At 33.4% G+C, this 21,275-nt stretch overlaps 4 protein-coding genes across 8 annotated transcripts; 2 read left to right on the plus strand and 2 right to left on the minus strand.

Annotated features, from left to right (window-relative positions):
- Positions 1 to 103: 103 nt before the first annotated feature.
- Positions 104 to 12,266, plus strand: Coq4 (Coenzyme Q4). Of its 2 annotated transcripts, XR_004690538.1 has the most exons (6): positions 104 to 319; positions 2,269 to 2,657; positions 2,883 to 3,106; positions 3,253 to 3,477; positions 5,689 to 5,816; positions 11,960 to 12,266. XR_004690538.1 is itself a non-coding variant. In XM_035086368.1 (4 exons), exons 1-4 carry the CDS (start codon positions 304 to 306, stop codon positions 3,401 to 3,403), a joined length of 780 nt encoding a protein of 259 aa, XP_034942259.1. In that variant the 5' UTR covers positions 104 to 303; the 3' UTR covers positions 3,404 to 3,594. The 2 variants fall into 2 exon arrangements, 1 of the variants encoding a protein (XP_034942259.1); XM_035086368.1 differs by lacking the exons at positions 5,689 to 5,816; positions 11,960 to 12,266 and having other exon boundaries at positions 3,253 to 3,594.
- frc (fringe connection) lies at positions 306 to 2,039 on the plus strand. The gene has a single exon (XM_035086367.1). It carries the CDS (start codon positions 478 to 480, stop codon positions 1,453 to 1,455), a length of 978 nt encoding a protein of 325 aa, XP_034942258.1. The 5' UTR covers positions 306 to 477; the 3' UTR covers positions 1,456 to 2,039.
- On the minus strand, positions 4,215 to 17,731 carry LOC118068725 (discoidin domain-containing receptor 2-like). Of its 4 annotated transcripts, XM_035086364.1 has the most exons (10): positions 17,422 to 17,731; positions 12,434 to 12,628; positions 11,979 to 12,084; positions 9,094 to 9,974; positions 8,749 to 9,029; positions 8,248 to 8,676; positions 7,882 to 8,141; positions 6,910 to 7,086; positions 6,530 to 6,764; positions 4,215 to 6,127 (listed from the first exon to the last, which is right to left on the minus strand). In XM_035086364.1, exons 2-10 carry the CDS (start codon positions 12,525 to 12,527, stop codon positions 5,834 to 5,836), a joined length of 2,757 nt encoding a protein of 918 aa, XP_034942255.1. In that variant the 5' UTR covers positions 12,528 to 12,628; positions 17,422 to 17,731; the 3' UTR covers positions 4,215 to 5,833. The 4 variants fall into 4 exon arrangements, with proteins under 4 accessions (XP_034942255.1, XP_034942253.1, XP_034942254.1 ...); XM_035086362.1 differs by having other exon boundaries at positions 8,248 to 9,029; XM_035086363.1 differs by lacking the exon at positions 17,422 to 17,731 and adding an exon at positions 16,986 to 17,011 and having other exon boundaries at positions 8,248 to 9,029.
- A 1,394-nt stretch (positions 17,732 to 19,125) lies between these two features.
- Positions 19,126 to 21,040, minus strand: pn (exopolyphosphatase prune). Its single transcript, XM_035086366.1, has 6 exons — positions 20,907 to 21,040; positions 20,423 to 20,664; positions 20,093 to 20,358; positions 19,751 to 20,007; positions 19,477 to 19,635; positions 19,126 to 19,354 (listed from the first exon to the last, which is right to left on the minus strand). Exons 1-6 carry the CDS (start codon positions 20,946 to 20,948, stop codon positions 19,190 to 19,192), a joined length of 1,131 nt encoding a protein of 376 aa, XP_034942257.1. The 5' UTR covers positions 20,949 to 21,040; the 3' UTR covers positions 19,126 to 19,189.
- Between the last annotated feature and the right edge of the window lie 235 nt (positions 21,041 to 21,275).

Below are 21,275 nucleotides of genomic sequence, written 5' to 3' on the forward strand. Positions count from 1 at the left end.
TACATTTACATTTTTTACTTAATTGAAGTGTGTTTAATTTATTTTCCCGCTAGAAATTAATTAGAAGTTAGCAACAACGCCGCTATATGGCGGAAAATTCAGTATGGCCGCCATAGGCCGACAATAAAAAGACGTTTATGACAAAAAGTAATTAAATAATAGTTAAAATTGTTATCAAAACATAAACAAAGTTATATTAGTGGGAAAACTATAACATTTATCAATCATCTAACTTTATAGTTATAGAACATATTACTGCCATAACATAAATACGTAAAGAATTATCAAATTACTGTTGGCAAGATGATAAGGTTACCAAGTATGTTGTCTTATCATTATTTCTATTAACATTGACATTCTTCTCTTTTGTGCTCTCTGTTTTATCAATATGAGAACATCACTATTATTCGATTTTATTATCAAATATGATCAAATAAATTATCAAGGAAATACATTAAGCTAACCTCAGTTCTCAAAATGCCAGTGACAGAACAGAATGCGATGTGGTTCCGGATTGCTTCAGCAATTTTTTATGGAATATCATCATTTTTAATCACTGTAGTTAATAAGACAGTATTAACTACTTACAAATTTCCATCATTCCAAATTCTTGGAATAGGGCAAATGATAGCAACAATAGTTATTTTATATGTTGCTAAGAAAATCAACTACATCGACTTCCCCAACTTAGATTTATCTACAATTGTAAAAATATTTCCTTTACCACTGATCTACATTGGAAACATGGTTTTCGGCCTTGGCGGAACTAAACAATTGAGTTTACCCATGTTTACTGCACTAAGAAGATTTAGTATTTTGATGACAATGGCTGCAGAATATTATATGCTAGGAGTAAAACCAAAAACATCAGTTCAATTGAGTGTTTACATAATGGTTTTCGGTGCAATGATAGCGGCATTTGATGATCTTGCATTCAATCTTCAAGGCTATATCTTTATATTTTTGAATGATATTTTTACGGCTGCAAATGGTGTTTATACGAAGAAAAAATTAAATTCTAAAGAGCTTGGGAAGTATGGTTTAATGTACTACAACTCACTCATCATGATTATACCGTCAACTCTAATAGCCTGGTGGACTGGTGATATTGACAAAATAATGGAATATGATAATTGGACGAACTTTTTTTTCATTTGTCAGTTCATTCTCTCGTGCATCATGGGTTTCGTGTTATTGTACAGTGTACTTTTATGTACACATTATAATTCAGCACTTACAACTACAATTATTGGTTGTTTAAAGAATATCACAGTTACTTATTTGGGCATGGTTGTTGGTGGAGATTATGTTTTTTCATGGTTAAATTTTGCTGGACTTAATTTAAGTGTTTCAGGTAGTTTAATTTATACGTGGGTTACATTTATGCCCAAAGATAATGTTGCTCCAAAATATTCTCCATTAATTTCTTCACCAACTAAAGTTGAAGTTATATAATATTTTTTTCATTATAAACAGTATTTTTTCAATTAAATAAATAGTAATGATTTTTTTTTTAATATCTCTAAAATCATGTTTAATATCTTTTTGCTACGATAGTGATATATTATTGTCTCCAGTAATTTTAATGTCTCGCTGGATTCGAGAATAATACGATGAGCGTGCCATTTATCGTTAGTTATGTACATTCTTTCAACTATGTATATTTTTGTATATATAGATCCTTGTAATAAATAGGATTTAAATATCAGTTAATTATTAATAGATAATAGAATTCATTTTCGTACTTTAAAATGAAGGAAAAATTCATCTACTTGTTAATAAAAATTTTCATAAATATATATAAGTAATTTTTTATTCCAAATTTTTATCACAAAAATAATAAAGTTTTCATACATTCATGTAATATATAATTCAGAAGAATTTAATCCTTCATTTTTGTTAAAACCAAAGTAAACGTATTACATATTACATAGATAAATTATAATTTTGTACTCAGGAATAAAGTTAATTCATAAAATAGTGTATAATTATGTAAAGTAATCAATGTAAGCACTTGAAATAAATATTTGTTTAACTAATTAGTAATTTCAACTTACATTTATTGCCCTTAATATGAATTTCATGTCATGCTATATTTAAATTAAAACTAAAAAAAATTAAAAAAATAACGATGAAACATCTACATAAATTTTATATTTTTTCGCTGATTAAAATTTAATGACATCATTAAAATATTTACGTAGAATAATTAATGAAGGCATTGATAAATCAATAGATGAATACATATATCAAATTTTTATGTTCCAGGTAAAATATTAATCCGCAGATATGTATCAACAAGCGTACCTAGAAAAGCTCAGAAAAGTGATGAGAATGATAGAAAAAGCGAATTTATTGTTAGTTTTGAAAAGCATCACATAGAACTGACACCTTTACAGCGTTTAGTTCTCACGGGGGGTTCAGCTATTGTTTCACTTGTCGATCCATTCCGAGGAGATATGATTGCATGTCTTGGAGAAACAACAGGAAACCGAGCATTGGAATATTGTTACGAACGAATGCAGTCATCAGCAGAAGGACGGAGAATTCTTGCTGAACAACCACGAATTAATACATCAACTCTTGATATACAGAAATTAGAGCAAATGCCTGAAGGATGTCTTGGGAAAATTTATTACGATTTTTTAAAAGCCAATGTGAGTAAATTGATTGTGAACCGAATAAAAAATTTATTACTATATAAAAAGATGATCAAAAGCCATTGTGATAAAATTCTTTAATTTAATTTATAGCTATTCCATAGAGTACACACAGTATTTAATGTGTTAGAAGGAAGAAAAGTTTTTTTTTAATTAAATAAAAGTTTGATAAATTCATTTCCATCAGTTTTAATTAATGACAACATGTTTTTTTGTTTTCAGGATGTTAGCCCAGACTCCAGGGACCATGTAAAATTTGTCGATAATGTTGAACTGGCCTATGTTATGCAGCGATATCGTGAAGTACATGATATTTTCCATGCTGTCCTGTTGATGCCGACGACGATGCTTGGTGAGGTAGCTGTAAAGTGGGTCGAAGCTTTTCAAACCAGGTTGCCTATGTGTATTGGAGCTGCACTATTTGGTGCTGCACGTTTGCGTTCAAAGTAATCAAAATAATCATGGATATTTTAAAAATGTTTATGAGCATCATTAATTTGATTTTTATTGAAAAAAATTTCTTAATATATAAAACTGTATTCAATGAATTGAACTATTCATTGATTGAACTAACGTTGTAATATTTTTATAGACAGAGAAAATTATATTACGAATATCATTTACCTTGGGCTATAAATATTGGAAAAAATTCTGGCTTTTTACTGAGTATATACTTTGAAGAACGTTGGGAGCAACCGCTTGATGACTTTCACAAAGAAATGAAGATTCAACGACTCGTGTAATCATAGTTGAAAAACACTTGTATTTAGTAAAAAAACATAGCTGAAGATGGAGAAAATAATTTTCACAAACAATAGTAAGTACACAGTATAACAATTTTTTTTATTAATTGTAACACTGGAAATATTAAGAATATAATTTTCAATGGAGTGCGATAATAATCATCCATATTACAAAATTTTTTTCATTTGTATTGCGGTCAATATATATATTTATATATTATTTATAATTTATCATATATTTATGTATTAATATTAATATTATTCATTATAATATTAGTAAACCTACTGATTATTTATAATAAAACCTATAGATTATTTTGAATTTATTGTTAGTATTACAATTAATTATCATTTAATATTAAACCTTGTTAAATTATTATTAAAGTTTTTTGTAATATTACCAAAGTTAATACTGTAGAAATTGAAATATGTACAAACTACAAATTAGGTTATTCTTTTATTACCTTTATTATAACAAAGCAAATACTGCGATAACAAACAACTTTTTTTTATTTAATAGCGCATTACCTATTTTCGCTACACCCAGTGTGATGTAACTACCAAAAATTGATTGTCATATAAATTGTCATTCCTCATAAATAAATTATTCATAATTTTGAGATGAAAAAATGATTTTTAAAAATAATAGAAAAATTGTTTAACAAACAAATCCATAATAATTAAGAAATTTTTATAGTTTTTAAGTCTAATTATTCATGCAAAAATATTGTTTTTTCATTTATAAAAAATATAATAACATTAATAATAACAATGATGATAATATTAACTGTAAATAGTACGATTATAAAATAGTAATTATGGAGTTTTTTCCCAAAAAAAAATGATTTGCTTGTTGAAGGATTTTCTTTATCGATAAAAATAATTTTTCCTCTCATTGTGTCACTTTTAAATGTAATACTAAATTTAATTGATTATTTTCTGTTCATTATATGTTACCATTAAATTGATATAATCCAAATATTATAAATGAATAATCCGAAAGAGGATTTGCACATTTGTGTTACATGACATGTATATATCACGATTCAATGATTACCACAAATTATTATTAATAAATCCTATTTATGCACGTATAATTGATTCAATAATTTTATAACAACATCATAAACTGCGAAATAAATTTTCATCATCAATTATCAATTATTCATTTATAATTTTTTTTGCCAAAAATTATGGAACGGTAACTTTGAGAAAATTCTTTACTCAATTAACTTATCTTTTAATCATAAAAATCTCAATACTTATATGTGAAAAAGCATTCAACTTATCTTTTCACAATTATAATCGATTCCTAACATCGCAGTTTATGTAGGTATATATTACCATGTAACATAAATGAATCAATATAATATTTACTTGGATATAGTAAAGGAAACACGTAATATTTGAGGAATTTGTTGTCAACATGAGCAGTGTTTCGTGATTTTTCATGATGATAAAGTTGATAGTAAGATTGATGGGTAGAAGAGAGGAGAGATATATAATTTACAACAAGTTTCCACTCAACTACACACATACATACATCTTAAAGCCTTAAAATACTCTTAGAAACAAGTTTTGTATAATCAATTGAACATTAATTATTCTTCAATGTGATCATCACGATTATTTTTACCATACATTTTTGTTTATCTATCTCTTCATAATTGAAACTAAAGGATATGTGACTGCGACCTGAATATCTTACTCAGAAGCGCTGATATATCTTAGATTTATCGTTGTTGATAGTTGCATTTATTATTACTTATTCATGTGTTGTATTAAATTATATTAAAGTAACGAGATTTTATATATAAACTCCACGTCCCAATATTATTATTATATTTCATGTTATTATTATTTATCATTATTATCTATCATATTGACTGATTCTAATGACTCTAATAGGAAGATGCACAGAGAAGAGAGGAGATTGATACGACATTAGGATTCTTAATTATCCTCATTATTTTATAGAATTCCAATTAATTGGATAAATTTTTAATAGCAATTTGTAATTCCTCTTTCCCTATCAATACTGCTTATTAATGATATCAAATTATTCCTATGTATTTTATATTTGAAACTAAATATTCAAAATCTATTTATCAATTTTTAATGGGTGCTTATAAAATATTTAATTTTGAAATCCATTTGGTATGTAAAATCACATTTGGGGAGTTTTTTTTGTTGATGGAAGAAAATTAGCATTTGAGATCAATTATAAAAAGTTTTTATCTATATAGATGCTTAAAATTAATATTAATTTATGATTATGCTTACAGGATGAAGATAAACCTAGTTGAGCATAAGTTAGTGGCCAGAGCATCCCTCGACGGGTGGATAATTGTAGAAAGAGGTGAATGCTTCATAGCTGATTGTGTCAAGTTATTTTGGTCCTGCTACATGCCAAGTAAGACTCTTATCTGCTTACTCATTTAGTGTTAGTCGCTTGAGAAAGACATAAATGTCTTCAAAACTTGGCCGATCTTCGGCGCGTTTACTCCAACACTTTGTCATCATACGATAAAGATCTCTGGAGCAAAGTGCTGGCTGCGGTAACATGCGTGTTTTCTCTTGTGATGATGAGTGATACCAATTTCCACAATTTTCTAGCACTTGTTCTGATGTCATATCAGAGAATGGCATGTCTTCGCAGTACGTGAAAATTTCCCAAATTGTTGTTGCGTAAGACCAAACGTCTGCTTGACAGCTTCTTTTACCCTTCAAAAGATTTTTACTCATTTTATATTGACAGTTTATATTATCCAGCAGTATTAAAGAAATAATAATAACTGGTTTTATATTGAAGGAATAAGCCTGTTCAATTACTTGTCAATAATTTATCAAGATGTTGGTGGGTGAATAAGATTAGAACTTGGTCTAACAATATCTTATTAAGTATAATATTCTAGTAACTGAGTGATCAATCAATACATCTTGAAAATAACTTGAGATAGATTATATTGTAAGCTAAATCTATTAAACAATTCTAAAGTTTTTATTCAAAGAACTTTACGGAAATTTAAGAGAAGAGATATTCTGGATCTGGCATTTAAGAGCAGAATAACTAAACTTTGTTTTTACTTTAATCAATTTATCTAGTTAATTAGCATAAAAACTCACCAGCAATACTGCCTCCCATGCCATCCATCGTAGAGGTATCTTAGTGTAGCACTCGTTCACGTAATACTCACCATCATATTTGCTGCAATACATGGCATGATCTGACACCTTTATGGTTAGATTCTTACTCACCACGCAATTTCTTGCAGCCAAATCACAATGAGCTATATTCAAACTCTCCAAGTATCTCATGCCAGAGGCAATATGAGTGATAAATTTTAATAATCGATTGTAACTGTAATTAAGAAAGATAATTGAATTGTAATGACATTACTCAGAATTACCATTTTCTATTCTATCAATTATCATAATATAAAGCTTAAGAGCTTAATATGAATATGAAGTTGAATAATTTCAATAATTTAAATTCATAATCAAACCTTAATAACGTTTCGTTGTCTGACTTTGCATTACTGCGAATAAAATTAGGCAAATCTCCGAGTTCCCCATATTCGAAGACTGCTCCAAAAGGTTCCTCTTCCACAAGAGCAACAATTCTTGTCAGATTTGGATCGCGAATTTGAGCTAAGATGTACATATCTCGCATAAAGTCTTTTCTAAAAAGAAAAAGATGAAAAATATTTTTTAGAGCAGAAAAAATATTTAGAATATGCATTACGAAAAAATTTTTCTCTTTTCAAGTGTCAATGTGCTTTAATATTTTAGTGGAGATACTTGATCTAAAATTTATTTTCTAAAGTACTTGATATTTCACGACTTCTGAGTATTCGAAAACTTTCAATTTTAAATATGTGTGAATGACTTATTGGAACTCGTTGATTTGATGTCAAAAACAATATCATGGTGGAAGGTTTTTTGAGGTATCATACAAGTTTAAAAATTTATTAATGTATGCGTTTGAAAGTTTAGATATTTCAGTAGGTTTTGAACGGTGATGCATCTTCCTTATGCATGTTTTTTTTTTTTGTATTTTATCGTCAGTTAAAGTTACTTCTACAATTTCATTTCAAAAATCAATAATAAAGTTTTCAATATATTTCTATCAGAAACTATTGGACATGAAAACTTGGTTTTAGTTCTTAAAAATTTCAGTATCACTTACCTAATATCGTACAACAACGAAATTAAAATTTTTCTGCTACTCTATGTTTAAAAAGAAAAAAACAGAATACAAAAATAACTTCGAGTAAAAAGAATGTGTTTTTCGAGACTCTACGTTTTCCATAAAAAATGAAACTACGTGAATTCTAAAAGACTGAAGCTCATTCATATTTAAATTTGACGTAATTGAAAAATAATATTTGAAATAGTATCTTGTGCCTCATAAATTGTAATATGAATTTCAAACAAAAAAAAATATGACAGTGAATAAATTTGAAGAAAAAAATTACTTTAAAGAGTCAGTAACTCCACGCCAAAGTGATCGAACAATAACCAATTGACGATTGCGAGTAGTTCCCAAATCTGGACTATGAATTCCTTTAGCTTCACAAAGATGAACAAATCCAAAGCTCCCCTCGCCAACCTTATCCAAGATTCTTAATCGATGTCTAGATATATGTTGAATATCAAAAGTCTCAACCGAATCACGATCTTGAATAAGAAGCGACGTAAAAAGGCTAGCACCAGTATGCTGCTCCCTTTTTTTAATCTGAAAAGCACTCTTTACATCAAACAAATATAATTACATTGCTGGAAGCAGAAAAAAGTATTAGCAAAGCAAATGAATGTTTTATTTTATAAAAACATCTACAAACCGTGAGAATATCAGTAGCGGCATAGTATCCCTCGTAGACCTTATGACCCTTGGATGAATATCCATGATGCTTGGATGACCTGTGGGCATAGGGAGTCTGTGGTTGTGGTCGCTCATTTGACTCACCCTCAGGCACTGCTACTGTCTCGCTTGTGAAGTCTGTTACGTCTGCGTAGTCTGTTTTACATCCTGAGAAGCGCTCCTCTGGAAAGAGAAGTTTGTAGGTGCTCTCGGCGTAGACACTACGATGTTCATATTCACTGCTGACATCACAGGCTTGATGTTGTTGATTGGATGTCTGCTCTCTCATCAGCGTGGCAATGTCGTAACTAGATACTGACCCAGATCGCCCTTTGCCCGATGATTTTAGGCTTCCAGTTGGTCTTGATTGTGTCCCATTGACAACTATCGGCGTTGGCAGCTTCATGTCCTTGACATTGATTGTTATACCTGGAGCACTTGTACCACATAGCAGGGCCGTGTGTTTTTGAAGTAGAGCTACCTTATTTCGTCCACGAAGTTTCATCAGAAAGACCGTGCAGGTGAGAAGTAGAGCCAAAACTGTAAGAGCACCGGACACCAAACCGATGTACGTCTGCGACCATCGTGGACCAACCGGAAATGCGTCTGGAGTTTGGTTGGTATTGATTTCCACATTGCTGAAGTTGGTATTCGTGTTTCGTGGTTGGATTGAGTCCACCACCGGTAATGAATCGTTTCTGCCAACAGGAGAATCCAATTGCTTTGAGTCCTCGCTCGAATTACTCGACCTAGATCCTGTAACTGGTATAGATTAGAATTAAAACTCGTTATCTTGGAGTTTTCTGTTACTAACTGATGAACTTACGGCTCTCGAAGGAAATCTCACTGATGAGAAGCCACTTGGAACGCGGCTCGAGTTCCAGTTTGACGAATCTACCACTTCGCGATCGTAGAGGAATGATGATTGGAATAATCCCTGGTGAATAAGTTGATTTTTCTTCAATACTTAGCTCAACTGGATATGATTCGTACGTTTCTCCATCTTCTGAGAACCAAACTTTTACGTTTTTAAAGACTTCAATGCCACGTACTGGGGCATTTGCTGCATATATCACACAAACATTGAACTCTCGTTCCTCAGCAAACTCAAATTCAATTGGAACTGGATTTAAATCACTCCATCCTACCCAATGAGCTAGACTTGATGATACACGTGGATCTTCACCAAGCATTCCATCAATTAATTGACCTAGACCACCACTCAAATATCCATCACCCACTTCTTCTCGACCATCATAAGACATATCTTCAACATTTGAACCTCCTGGACCATACGATGCTGGTCTAGGTATCTTGTACTTTATAATTCGTTGTTCCCAAATGCAGCCATATATCTCTACCCTCATACATACGGTTCGTGGATGCTGGCTATAAGGTACAAAGCGTACCCTACTTGCTACAAAAGGCAGCTCTAGTTTTTGCCGCTCCACCAGGTACGTGTTACTATTTCCTCGTAAAATTCTATCACCTTTCAAAGTCTTGTATTGATGCCACTTTGAATCCCTCCAATACTCAAGAAAGAATGCTTCTGCGTACTCTTGACCCTGACCATTTCCGAAACGTCCTTGTGTCTCGGTCCATGTAATCAAGTGGTCCTTGGTTAAATCAATTTCCAAATATTCTCGTATGTCATTGCTAATCTGTGCTTTTGGACACCAAGCTCCACCATTTTTTTCTTGACGTATTCTGTTTCAACAATAAACGAGCTTGTAATATGCAATATTATATGACATTTAGACAAACAAAAAATTCATTTTATTTGTAAGTAAAGGCTTTTGATTATTTTAAAATAGTATATTAAAATCTGGACCATCAATCCGGTTGGCTTATGTCATTAATAATGACAAATGATAGGAAATCGATAACATGAATTTTTAAATATATTTTCAAAACTAAAATTATTTTATATTTTAATACATGTAAATTAAATGCTGTTTCCCTTTTGTTGTTTGAAATAATTTTAGTAGACAAAATTTACAAGTTTTTTTTAATAATAAATCCAATATCCGTTATTAGATATATAAATTAAAAGTTTATTTATATCATTAATTAAAATTTTTTAGTACAAATAAAACTTTAAAAATCTCATTACTATTCATAAATTATTTCATTATCATTCATCAAAAAGCTGACCCGTACCTTCATGAAAAAAAAGTTTGTTGAATGTGCAGTTAGAGTAGGAATTTTTTAAAAATGTCAAATTCAGGTCAAAACTTGACTTTCGCGATGCTTTTTACATTTCAACACTTTATTCTTTTTACTTTCTAAATTACTTTCTTTTATACTTTAACATACGAACATCTAACACACTTTTTGATTTAGTCAATAACAAGAATTATAATATCAGAAAAAAATAAATAAATAAAAAATATCACACTAGTTAAATAATTTTAAAGAAGCAATAAAAATATTTCGATCCCACTAGAAAATCAAATTTTATCTCGGTAATGACCGCAAAGCTATGTTAACCACAAACAAAAAATTTTTCTCTTAAAGTTTAAAAACTGAACAAAAATTTAATCCAAAGCTTGCAGAAAATTTAAATCTAATCTATTCATTCATTTAAAATTAGCATCGGGTTAATAGTTTCTTTAAAAAAAAAAAAAAACAAAAATACTCAAAAGATTTATTGTGATTTAAATGTTTTAAACTCGATTTGTGTCTTTTATGTTATCACTTCTCCATTCCATATTCGACAATTCATCCTTTGTAGACTGGGTCTAGGATGTAAATGGTTTTATATATAAATCACCGATGTCGGATGAAGTAAAGAGTAATATTTCAAAAATCTTCAAAAACATGTTTTTTTTATAATTCAAAAATGACATATGATATACAGAAAATTGAATAAATTTTTTTCCCCCAAGAGTATTCAATTTTCTATAGTAAAGGTCAATACGAGTGTTGCAATAGAATGATTGTTAGCGAGGAAGCGACGTGCCATTACTTGGCAGATATTTTTTTAAAATAAATCGATAATAAATCTTCCAAACAGATTGTTATCTATTGTTACCAGATATGCAATGACAACACAACGATTTCGTTCACGAGATGTAGGTTAATAAACTTGCAAAATTGAAAAAAAAAAAGATATCTATAGATATCAATAACTATTATAAATGAACAGTGTTCCTCTAAATAATTTCAGTTCACATAACAATACAAAGATTTCTGTCAATCTATTCAAACCCATCGATATTTACTACAAAGTAGATAACATTACGTGGGAAAAATATTGCAGCGATAGCAGAACAGTTTAGCTCTCGCAGCCAAACGTTGTTTATCTAGAATAAGAAGACCAATAGACGAACAGTCAAGATCAATAAATGAATTATTATTGCTGAATTTATTTCAATATTTGCTCTCATATAAAAAATGTAAGCTTAGTTTACAGTTTATAATAAAGAAAAATTTGTTTCAATTTTTATGAAGAAAGAATATTTTTTATTTATAAATGAAAGTTTATCCACTGGTTTGATTACCCTAGATACCAAGATGATAATAGCAATATTTTGTTCTATTTTCAAGCAAAAAATAATATTCAAACAATATTTTGTACAGTTGAAGCGTTTATTGAAATTAAATCATGCAAAATTATGAAAAACCAAAAAATAATAAATCACAAAACAGTAGTGAATAAATTTTAAATGAAATCTTGTGGTATATTTCAGAGCAACTTAATTGATTTACCTGGCATTCTGAGGGCCAACAGATTTGGTTTCATAACTAGAAGACGCAGAAATGGCATCATCGGGAATTTTTCCCTCTTCCATACCCAAAGGGAGGACACATTGGGCTGAAAAATATAATAAATTAGTAATTCATCAGATAGAACTAGGATGAGGTAGTGAGGAAAGTGAACACATCGGGTATTCACCAGAGGGAACATAGAAGAGGTATGCGGGGTGCAAGAGGAGAGAATGAAACAATCGCACAGAAGGTAACGCTGGTTGGGTTGGTGTGGCGATGTTTAATAATGAAAAGGCATCAAGTTGGACGAGAGCTCGTTTCCCGTAGCTTCTCCGTACAACGCTCGACGTAGGTCCCCCGGGCACTCAGTTAACTGTATAACGTGAGCTGAGAGTAAGAAGGAACAAATTTCCGGAGCAACGTTCTCGTGTCCGTAGATTATTCATACTACTCACCGGAAGCATTCTTAATCTGCTGCTGTGCCAGGTAGCAGTGAAGCGTCGACACAACGACGACAATTTTCACAAGTAGATTGAGTGCGTTACTCATGATATGTCAACACACTGATAATGTTTAGTATCTACGTCGCCCGGCCATTGCAAACTCATCGCAGGCCTGCTCGCCAGTCTCTCATGTCATCACATTTTACACTGAAACAGATAAAGACAGAAACATTGTGGAATGAGCAGAACTGTTAATTGTTCCGTTGGTCGTCCCTTGAACGGGCACACGCCGATGAGATAATTGGCCAGAGAGGAAGACGCGGAAATGAAAGCTTGGGGGATGAGTAGAAACACGGGACCAAGTTGACAAGGAGACTGAGAGGAAATGAAGACAGAGAAACTACGTTTATCATTGCTAAAGATCGTTCTACTACACTAAGCCACTTGAACCCTTCATTGTCCAGTCACTCGACAAATGCTGAGCAGTCGGAAGTTTAATGAGATTCTATACAAAAACTGTATTTTACCCTTTGATTCAAATCCCCTCTTGTTCCTTTTGCCTTTACCAATTCTCCACTTCCATTTGTTTTAGTTCAACTTCCTAGTAGATGACAGCCAAGTGTAAATAGCCAAAGGGCATACCTATATAACGATCTCTGCTAGAGGATAATGCTCAAACTTTGCTTTTAGTACGAATCAAAAGTGTAAAGGAGACAAGAGGAGAAAAATTCAAAAGATGAATTGAATGGTAAAGTTGATGGAATTAATGACCGAATGCCAATGAAATTTTTCGCTTTTAGGTGTTGCTTTATCTTTTTTTTCTTTGACGTTTTTTTTTTACTGAGTATTTGGGCATTAATTATAGTTGTGAAAGGGCTTTGTGCATGTGCGAAAAAGCTGAGTAGTGAGATATACTTGGTGAGAAAGAGGGAGAAAAGTTTGCTAGCTGGCTCGTTGGTTGGCTCCAGAGAGTAACCAACGACGGCAGAGTCAGCCATGCACAGCAGGCAGGGAGCAAGCAACCCAGCATTTGCTCTGCGCAACAAGTAAACGAACGATCAATACGCAATATATACTTGGTGTCCACGAACGCAACATTCACAAGATACTTTTGATTAACCCTTTGCTACATTTGACCTTTTTATTCATTCTTACTGACACTTGATCTATAATCATCATCCTCGTTTTTGTCCTCTATCCTTCCAACCCAAACTTGTTGAAAGTTTCTTCCTCATGAGGATGATCGCCAACTAAGCCTAACGATTTCCGATTTTCCAAATGTTGCGCAGACGCTCACCATCGAATTTTAAAATCGAACAACCTTCAAGTCGATAAAAAATGTAAAAACTTTTTCAAGCTTTGAAATATAAATTAAGCTTGGGGTACTGAGCAAAAAAAGGGACAAGAAAAAAGGACGTGTAAAGAGGTGGTGAGTATAAGAGGGAAAAACATAGAAGAGGTTTCGTGTGTATCAAAGAAATGGAAATTGAAGAATTTAATGACACAAAAGTACTGTCTCTCTTGTTTCATCAAGCCTTAAAACAGTCACTCGAGAATGATATAAAAGAGAGTGACGTCGTATGAGTATAATATAGAGTAAAGCTAGGCCGAGATGGGACCAGGTATAAATGAGAGGGTGGTGAACAATGAGCGTATGCCAACAAAGTTATCGCGGCGTTGAATAGGCGATGAAATTATTCACGGGCAATCTGTCGTAACCGAGTTAATTTCGGCTCGCTGCGGAAATCTACATATTCAGTAAGACCATCCTGATGGTAGTGCGCACGCACCTTGGACCCTCAGTTATCTATACATATTATGCTGCTTGTTATCTCTTTATAGAGACTCCTTTGCCATCATTGATAACTCCCCTTCCCTCTTCTTAACCCCCTCTGGTCTATTCAGAATCCATCACGTCTTACCGCCAAATGTAAGAGGATACTCTAACAGAATAAACGACTTGTGCGAATTGAATAACTTTCCATCGTTGGCGTGCGCACGCGGCGGTACCTCGACGATCGATCTCGTCCGTAGGTTTATGTTCCTCTGCATTCCGATTCTCTCCATCCTGACCATAATCCCACCCTCGTATTCTATACCGCCGCGGGGCGCAAAGGAAACCAGTCAAAACATGTCCGCGTCAAAAGCCCTGCACCCTCATTTATGTCTTGGCGAATGCACCTGCGCTCGATTTATCTCTTTCCCCGTTGTCTCGCGGCCTTACGCCGATGTATACTAACTTCGAGGGTGGTGAATCCGGGGGGCTTATTTATCCCCCTCCTAGTCATGTCCCTCTCGTTTGGATCACTAACCGAACATAGCATCCAGTTTGCTCTACCGGCTTTCTAAAAGCTCCTATTGAATTACGCTTCATTTGCATGCGCACGTGACCGTGTCTGAAAGCCGCTGTAACACAAAAAACATTGGGGAAAGTATCCCCTAGCACCCTTCCAACTCTTTCAAACTGTCTTATCATTAATGAAAAATCAGAAAATTGATATTTAATGCATATTGTTTCAAGTATACAATCAAATAACTCGAGGGATTTCATCAAGATTGACGCGGAAATTCAATCTAGACGTTTATCTAAATAAATTAGCATTCATTACTGATGAAAAAAAAAGTCATCACTGAAAATGGTGATGTTGGATAACTGTGGTAATCAAAGGTATCTCAAAGAGCAATTGATAATTTGATTACAAGATTCAGGGTGTGAGACAAGCCTAAAAGCATTTCCTAATAGATGGTTTTCTCTTTCTCTCTCTCTTCAGTCTCTCAACTGTCGATGGTCCATTTGCTTCTTTGGAATATACCAAAGAGGTAGGTAGTAGGATAGAGAGTAATGACGGTAGAAAAGAAAGAGAACTTGAGGATTTTTATCCTCATATATACCACATATGTTGCCAATATTTTTACCCCTAAGCCACTAACCAGCCTCCCAATAACCTTCACAAGCTTGTTCCCGTAGCGTCACCCTCGAATTCCTTGAGCCATTATCGTTCCTCCCCTTTCCATCTTCCTTTCCCTTTTGTTGGCTCCTTCGTACTTGTGAATATACATCGCCAAACGCGTGCAACCATGCGGCGCAACAACCGATACGTTTCCGTTTGAAATCTATATATATATATTATGTACTCCTCTAATACATATATACAAATAAATATATATCCCATGTCCTACACCCCCATTCCCTTACAATGTCGATTATTACGAGCCGACATAACCACCAAACACGAGAACAATGTTGGGACTAATTGCATTTATCAGCGACCAAGCATGTCGATTAGACAAATCCGTTCGGCACTCACGTTCTGTCAATTCTCCTTTATCCTAAAATCTACAACTACATCATCTGCATTTTAAAAAATGTTCAATATTGAATAGCTTGTCCAAGTGATCCTGGATGGAATAAAAATGTTTCTCCGACATCTAAACTATTCAACTTCCATCTAGGAAGCTTATTATTAGCAGTTAAATGTTATTCAGCTACCATAGCAGGGAGAGAATATGGAGTTAGAATAATTAAATGTATTTCTAAACATCCAACATGGAGTATATAGCATTAGCAATAAGCTAGCAGCAATACGTTTGATGATGATGGAAAGCAATATGAGCAGAGAGTGCTTGGTAATGAGAATGCTATAGAGATTATAATATTGATAGGAATATTTAATAATTTTCTATTAAATTTATGAATTAAAATAGAGTTGGAAATTTGAGAAAAGTTATTGAAAAATTGGATTAGAGTAGAATGGAGGGATTTTAAATAAGTCAATATTAAATCTTTCAAAATTCATGTTATTCATTTTTTCAGTGAATGAATTCAAGAATTTATTTTATCATCTACTTTCCTAATGTAATTTAATAATTAATTCAATAGCTTTTTTTTCAATTTATTATTTATTTTTTTCATTTTATAAATTTTTAAAATTATCCTCAGTAACTGGGCTTTAATTGAATGAATAAATTAAAAAGCTTACCGAAGTTTTTTAATTTACAATAGCTTTCTAATCAAGTCAAAAGAAAAATACAATTTTTTTGTTACTGTTAATTTAATAATCAATATTTCATTATTCATCAACCATAATAGAGCTGACTAATTGAAAAGAAATGATTTTTATTTTATAAATAAAAAAATATTTTTGTTGGCCAGTTTGATAAAATTTAAATGTTATTCAATAATTAAAAGTGATATAAACGAATTGTTGAAATACAATGACAGTGCAAGTGAATTGGCAAACAACAATCGACGTTGAAATTTCTTTTCTCCGGCAAACATTGAAACACAACGCGAGGGTGAGTAACTGAGTAATTGATTAACGTCCGATGTTGAAAGGGCGAACGATCAAACCATACGGTAGTAACAGTGAATTCTATCCTTTTCTCTTACTATTCCTTTCACCACATCACCATCATCATTTATATCCCTTTTATTCTCTGCATAACTCAGGCATACAATAGATAAAAGAAAGAGTCGATTACTCTACGATTGAATTATACTAGAATCCACACGTGTGAACCATGTTTACTTTTCATTACAATTATGGATATTGATCTTCGGTACTTGGTTTATTGAGTATCACCGGAGACTTGAAAGTTTGTGGTCCATGCTGAATTGACTTTAAAAAAGCCTTTTTTTCGGCTCTCTTTTAATTTCTATCATTCGCAAAACGATTTCCCAGTGACTATTGACAGTGCGGCAGAATGTCAGGTGCAGTAGCATCAAAGATTAAAATGGAATAAATTGAAAATCGACAGGTGAATTGTATAGAACAAATAACATTACATTTAAGTATACTTCAATATCAGTTATTTGGGAATCATAATAAAATCGATGTATCATGCTTGTCGTAAATCGATAAAAGAAATAGAAATGAAATAGAGTGAGCAATAAATCACTTCTATCAATAAAGTTTGGACAAATGAAATTAGAGTAGGGAAGAAGAGAAAGTTTGTTAAATGAGTAAAATAATGAAAAGTAACATCGTAATGAAACTTACGATTTATTAATGACGAGTTGTAATTTTCCTTCATCCTTTTCAGTTGAGAAAGAACGACGAGACCCATTGAATATCATCCAGCATCCGTATCCCGTTTTACAGGATATGAATGTCAAAAGCTACCCGAGAAAATAAAATAAAACGTGCCGGAGGGTGTCAACACACGACGGAAAGCACGTCGTAATGATGCTGCTTATCACAAATCTTATCTCGCTCGGTCGCAATTTAAGAATTCAAAAAGAGGTGAGGGTTGGTTAATGTTTGCGCGTACTCTCGAGAAGCTGAGTGAATGGACTCCTCGGTACAGCATTCACCGACGTCTCAGTATCTCTGACAAGCAGGGTTGATGCCGTGAGAGAGCTTGCGAATGCGCAAAATCAAGCATCGCCTTGGCTCCCTACTCCTCTCTTCTGTTCTAGGTCCCCTCTTTCATCTCGCATGGATACGATCGTGCGCGCCACTTTGGCCGCCCGAGAGTGCCGGGAAACACCTGGGGACACCCTCCACCACGTCATCCCCACCGTTTTGGTAACCCCCGAGGCCGGTGGGTTATCATCGCTCTCCCCGGAGATCGCATTGTTTTATGCGCCCCGCCATGCGCCATCCTAGCTCTTTATCAATAATCCCCGGCCTGATATATACTCCCGTGTCAACCACGATGCTTCAAGTTGGTTTAAGGGATGTGAAAGGATGCTGAAGACATGGGAGAAGAGCAATAGATCGAGTATTATAATGCGAACATTGGCCTTGGAGAGAAACCAAGTGAGAGAGAAAGGAAAATTTTGGTAATTTCCGTTGGACTAGAATTGATGGGTTAGGAGATGTGGCACGCGATGAAGAATAGACTTGGATGATAAACCAACGCGTACATTGGACAGAGAACGAATTTAAGAGGTAGATCATAAATTAAAGAGCGAGACTGATGGATCAACCGTGTGCTACGGGCTCGAATTAATCGCAACGATTTGTTCATCCTCCTTTTTTCCAGATTTTTTTTTTACGCTCCCCACAATTCCACTTGTATTCTTTTTATTTTTCCCCTGCGCCTCAAATCCTTCAACATGCTTCTCTTGTCAGTATACAAGCGTGAAACCCTTGACACGCTTGCGACTCTGCGATGCGAACAAACGATGTGCGATGAGGTAAGCACACACAAGAGGAAATAGAAAGGAAGAAGCGTCGCTTTTTTTCCTTTCATTTTTTCTTTTTTTTGTTGGCGACTAAGCGCTCTCTATACGAAACCCTCATCGCATGATTCACCGCATTCCACTGGTAGCAATCCGACTACACCCCCACGCGTGGTTTAACAACCGATCCATAACGATCTGAATGTGAGAAGCGTAACCTCGACGAGAGTGACTCTCATCCATCTGTATACTAGTATAGATGTGCAACATCTGAAGCCTTTATCTCACTCACTTACTCGTAATGTGCGTGTATACTGCTGCAGACACTAGAGATGCAGGATTATTGTGGGAATTGAATACGCCCAGTGGATTTACTCCCTGTTAGGTCAGACGGTTCTCATCTTTACTTTTGATCACTCATCCTTGTAGTTTGTCAACTAATCATTTAATTTAATTAACAGGCTCATTGGATGTTAAAACTAAAATATGTCTTAGTTTAATTCCTTTAACAAATGGACAAAATAAAGGATTAGGTACAGATGAGATAGCAGCAATTAGATAATAAGAAACGTCTTGATTAACTTAATACAAAGTTTAATGTTTATATTACTGAAAGTGGTATATACTACTAGAGGACACGGTCAACATTGTATACCAGCTGATGCGCTTTGTATAATTGGCAGTATTTGCTTCCGTGTCGCCCGCACGTTCTCTTGTTTATACAGCTTCAAACTCCAGTTTTCTTTCGATGTACTCTCCAATAGTGACAACTTTGCAACACTACTTTCCTCTAGTGCTTTTGTAATCTAAAATTAATTGTTTATAAAATAATAGGTGATTGATACGTGATGTAATGTCAAAGGAAATTTTGCAATTACAAGTAATGAAGTGACGGTGGAGAAGAAATGAAAATACTTAAAACACTCACTTTATTTTCCAGATCATTGGGCAAGAAAGAGAATACAGCCAGGTCTCGCTTCGCCACGTTTTCCTTTAAATCCATCCCCAAAAGAATCGTGAGGCAGCATTCTCGCTCCCTTGTAAACGCATTCACAGCTTCCAAGGCGCCATTTAAATTCAAGAATTCCTAAAAGTAAAATTGAATGCTTTACGGATCGTCGCATTGCTATTGGATGGGTGTAAGAAGTGGGATATCTAATCTAGTGAAAATTTAAATAAAAAAATTCGCAAGTCGAGCAAACCTTTACGAGTATAGGTAAGCCAGGTATAGGTATTCCGTTGACAAACTTTAAGTCCTTTAAAAGGAGATCTTCAGACGACAAACAACCAATGTCAGTCTTTGCACTTAAAATTCTTGAATAAATTTCATCTTTACTGTCTTGCTTGGTGGATGAACAAGTATCTATGATCTTCTCTAACTCTCGAGTGACTTTGATATCAAGTGGAGTTGCACGTGCCGCTGACTCGGAAAAATTGCACGTGTCTATCAGAATCGGTCCTGTTAATTCACGAAAACATCCTTTAGAGTTTAAACAACTAGATTTAATGGATTTTCATGCAACACTGAACAGATATATAATTGCCTCTCAACAAACTGGAGATATGAAAGTCCAGCAGTTTTGGATTTTTTTCCAATATATTTCTAGCGATAAGGGTGGCACAGCTGCCGACCTTTTCCAGATTAACATCGCGACCTGTCCACATCCAATTCGGGTCCTGAGGTCGATGATCGATTACTTCTAACACTGCGTCTGCCAACGACGTGTCGTAATCGCTCAACGTGTGGTGATCCACAAGACTTAATTCCAACATCTGTCGTTTATTCAAGTCACTTAAATCGATTTCATTTCTGGAAAGAAATAATTTATTAATGTTGTCCAAGAATAAACTCATAATTTATACTTTCAACTCACCGAAATGTTAATAATTCTAATGGAACTTGGTGTTCATTGAAAAGATAAACTACTTCTGTTTTTAATTTCAATTCATTTTTCTTGATATTTAAAACAGGTATAACAGCTACATCCTGGATATTCTTGTTCTTTAAATTATCATAATGCCACAATCCGTGAGTTAAAGAACAAACAGCTGAATCTAGATCACAAGTTTCATTTCCTAAGATTACTTTAACTTTCGTGAACTCATCTAATTTATTCTGAAAAAAGAATTAAAGAAAAAAAATTATTTAAATTTGCCGCTTGAATATTATGCTGCGCTGACAGCTCTATTTAAAGTGCGCGCGCATTTTGCCATATTTAAATGTCACATATCACACTCCGTGACAGGTTAATGTGTGTATAATTATTAAAATAATAATCATCATAATGAGTTATTTAAGACAATTGAATGTAATTAAAGTAACTGAAAATATAAACAACAGTGCTTTTGATTACTTACTAAAGCAGATTTGGACTCTCTGAGAAATTCCTCCATTTTCATACTGACTTTATATCAAAATTAAGGTTAGAATCCGTTCAATTTTTCTTACATAAAAATTGTGAAATGTGTGTAGGATTCATAGAAAATTTAACTCACAATCACACACACATACACACACAGGCATTAAAACATTTACATTTGGGTTCTTACTATTTATGGAGATAATGTAGAACAACAAACTCGTTTGACAAATTTAACTTTGACGTTTGACAAATGATTCGTAAAATCATTGAACAGATGTTTAGATGCTTAGACAGTTGAACCAAATGATCATGTGTTAAAGTGGCGCATCATAAAAACAGCTTTCGCCAATAGATCAATGGCGCA

The sequence above is a fragment of the Chelonus insularis genome, unplaced genomic scaffold (assembly GCF_013357705.1).
Source record: "Chelonus insularis isolate UGA/USDA-ARS -01 unplaced genomic scaffold, ASM1335770v1 contig_3_pilon, whole genome shotgun sequence".
Lineage (NCBI taxonomy): Eukaryota > Metazoa > Arthropoda > Insecta > Hymenoptera > Braconidae > Chelonus > Chelonus insularis.

What these genes read in the sequence shown, in the direction of transcription:
- Coq4 (XM_035086368.1), top strand. An exon ending in ACGATTTTTTAAAAGCCAAT is followed by an intron (nt 2,658 to 2,882) that starts GTGAGTAAATTG and finishes TTTTGTTTTCAG; the next exon opens with GATGTTAGCCCAGACTCCAG. An exon ending in GCTGCACGTTTGCGTTCAAA is followed by an intron (nt 3,107 to 3,252) that starts GTAATCAAAATA and finishes ATATTTTTATAG; the next exon opens with ACAGAGAAAATTATATTACG.
- frc (XM_035086367.1), top strand. Translation starts at nt 478, where the DNA reads ATGCCAGTGACAGAACAGAATGCGATGTGGTTCCGGATTGCTTCAGCA.
- LOC118068725 (XM_035086362.1), bottom strand. Translation starts at nt 12,527, where the DNA reads ATGAGTAACGCACTCAATCTACTTGTGAAAATTGTCGTCGTTGTGTCG. An exon ending in CCGCTACTGATATTCTCACG is followed by an intron (nt 8,142 to 8,247) that starts GTTTGTAGATGT and finishes AGTGCTTTTCAG; the next exon opens with ATTAAAAAAAGGGAGCAGCA. An exon ending in GACAACGAAACGTTATTAAG is followed by an intron (nt 6,765 to 6,909) that starts GTTTGATTATGA and finishes TCTTAATTACAG; the next exon opens with TTACAATCGATTATTAAAAT.
- pn (XM_035086366.1), bottom strand. Translation starts at nt 20,948, where the DNA reads ATGAAAATGGAGGAATTTCTCAGAGAGTCCAAATCTGCTTTA. An exon ending in GAGAGTCCAAATCTGCTTTA is followed by an intron (nt 20,665 to 20,906) that starts GTAAGTAATCAA and finishes TTCTTTTTTCAG; the next exon opens with AATAAATTAGATGAGTTCAC. An exon ending in TATCTCCAGTTTGTTGAGAG is followed by an intron (nt 20,008 to 20,092) that starts GCAATTATATAT and finishes GTGAATTAACAG; the next exon opens with GACCGATTCTGATAGACACG.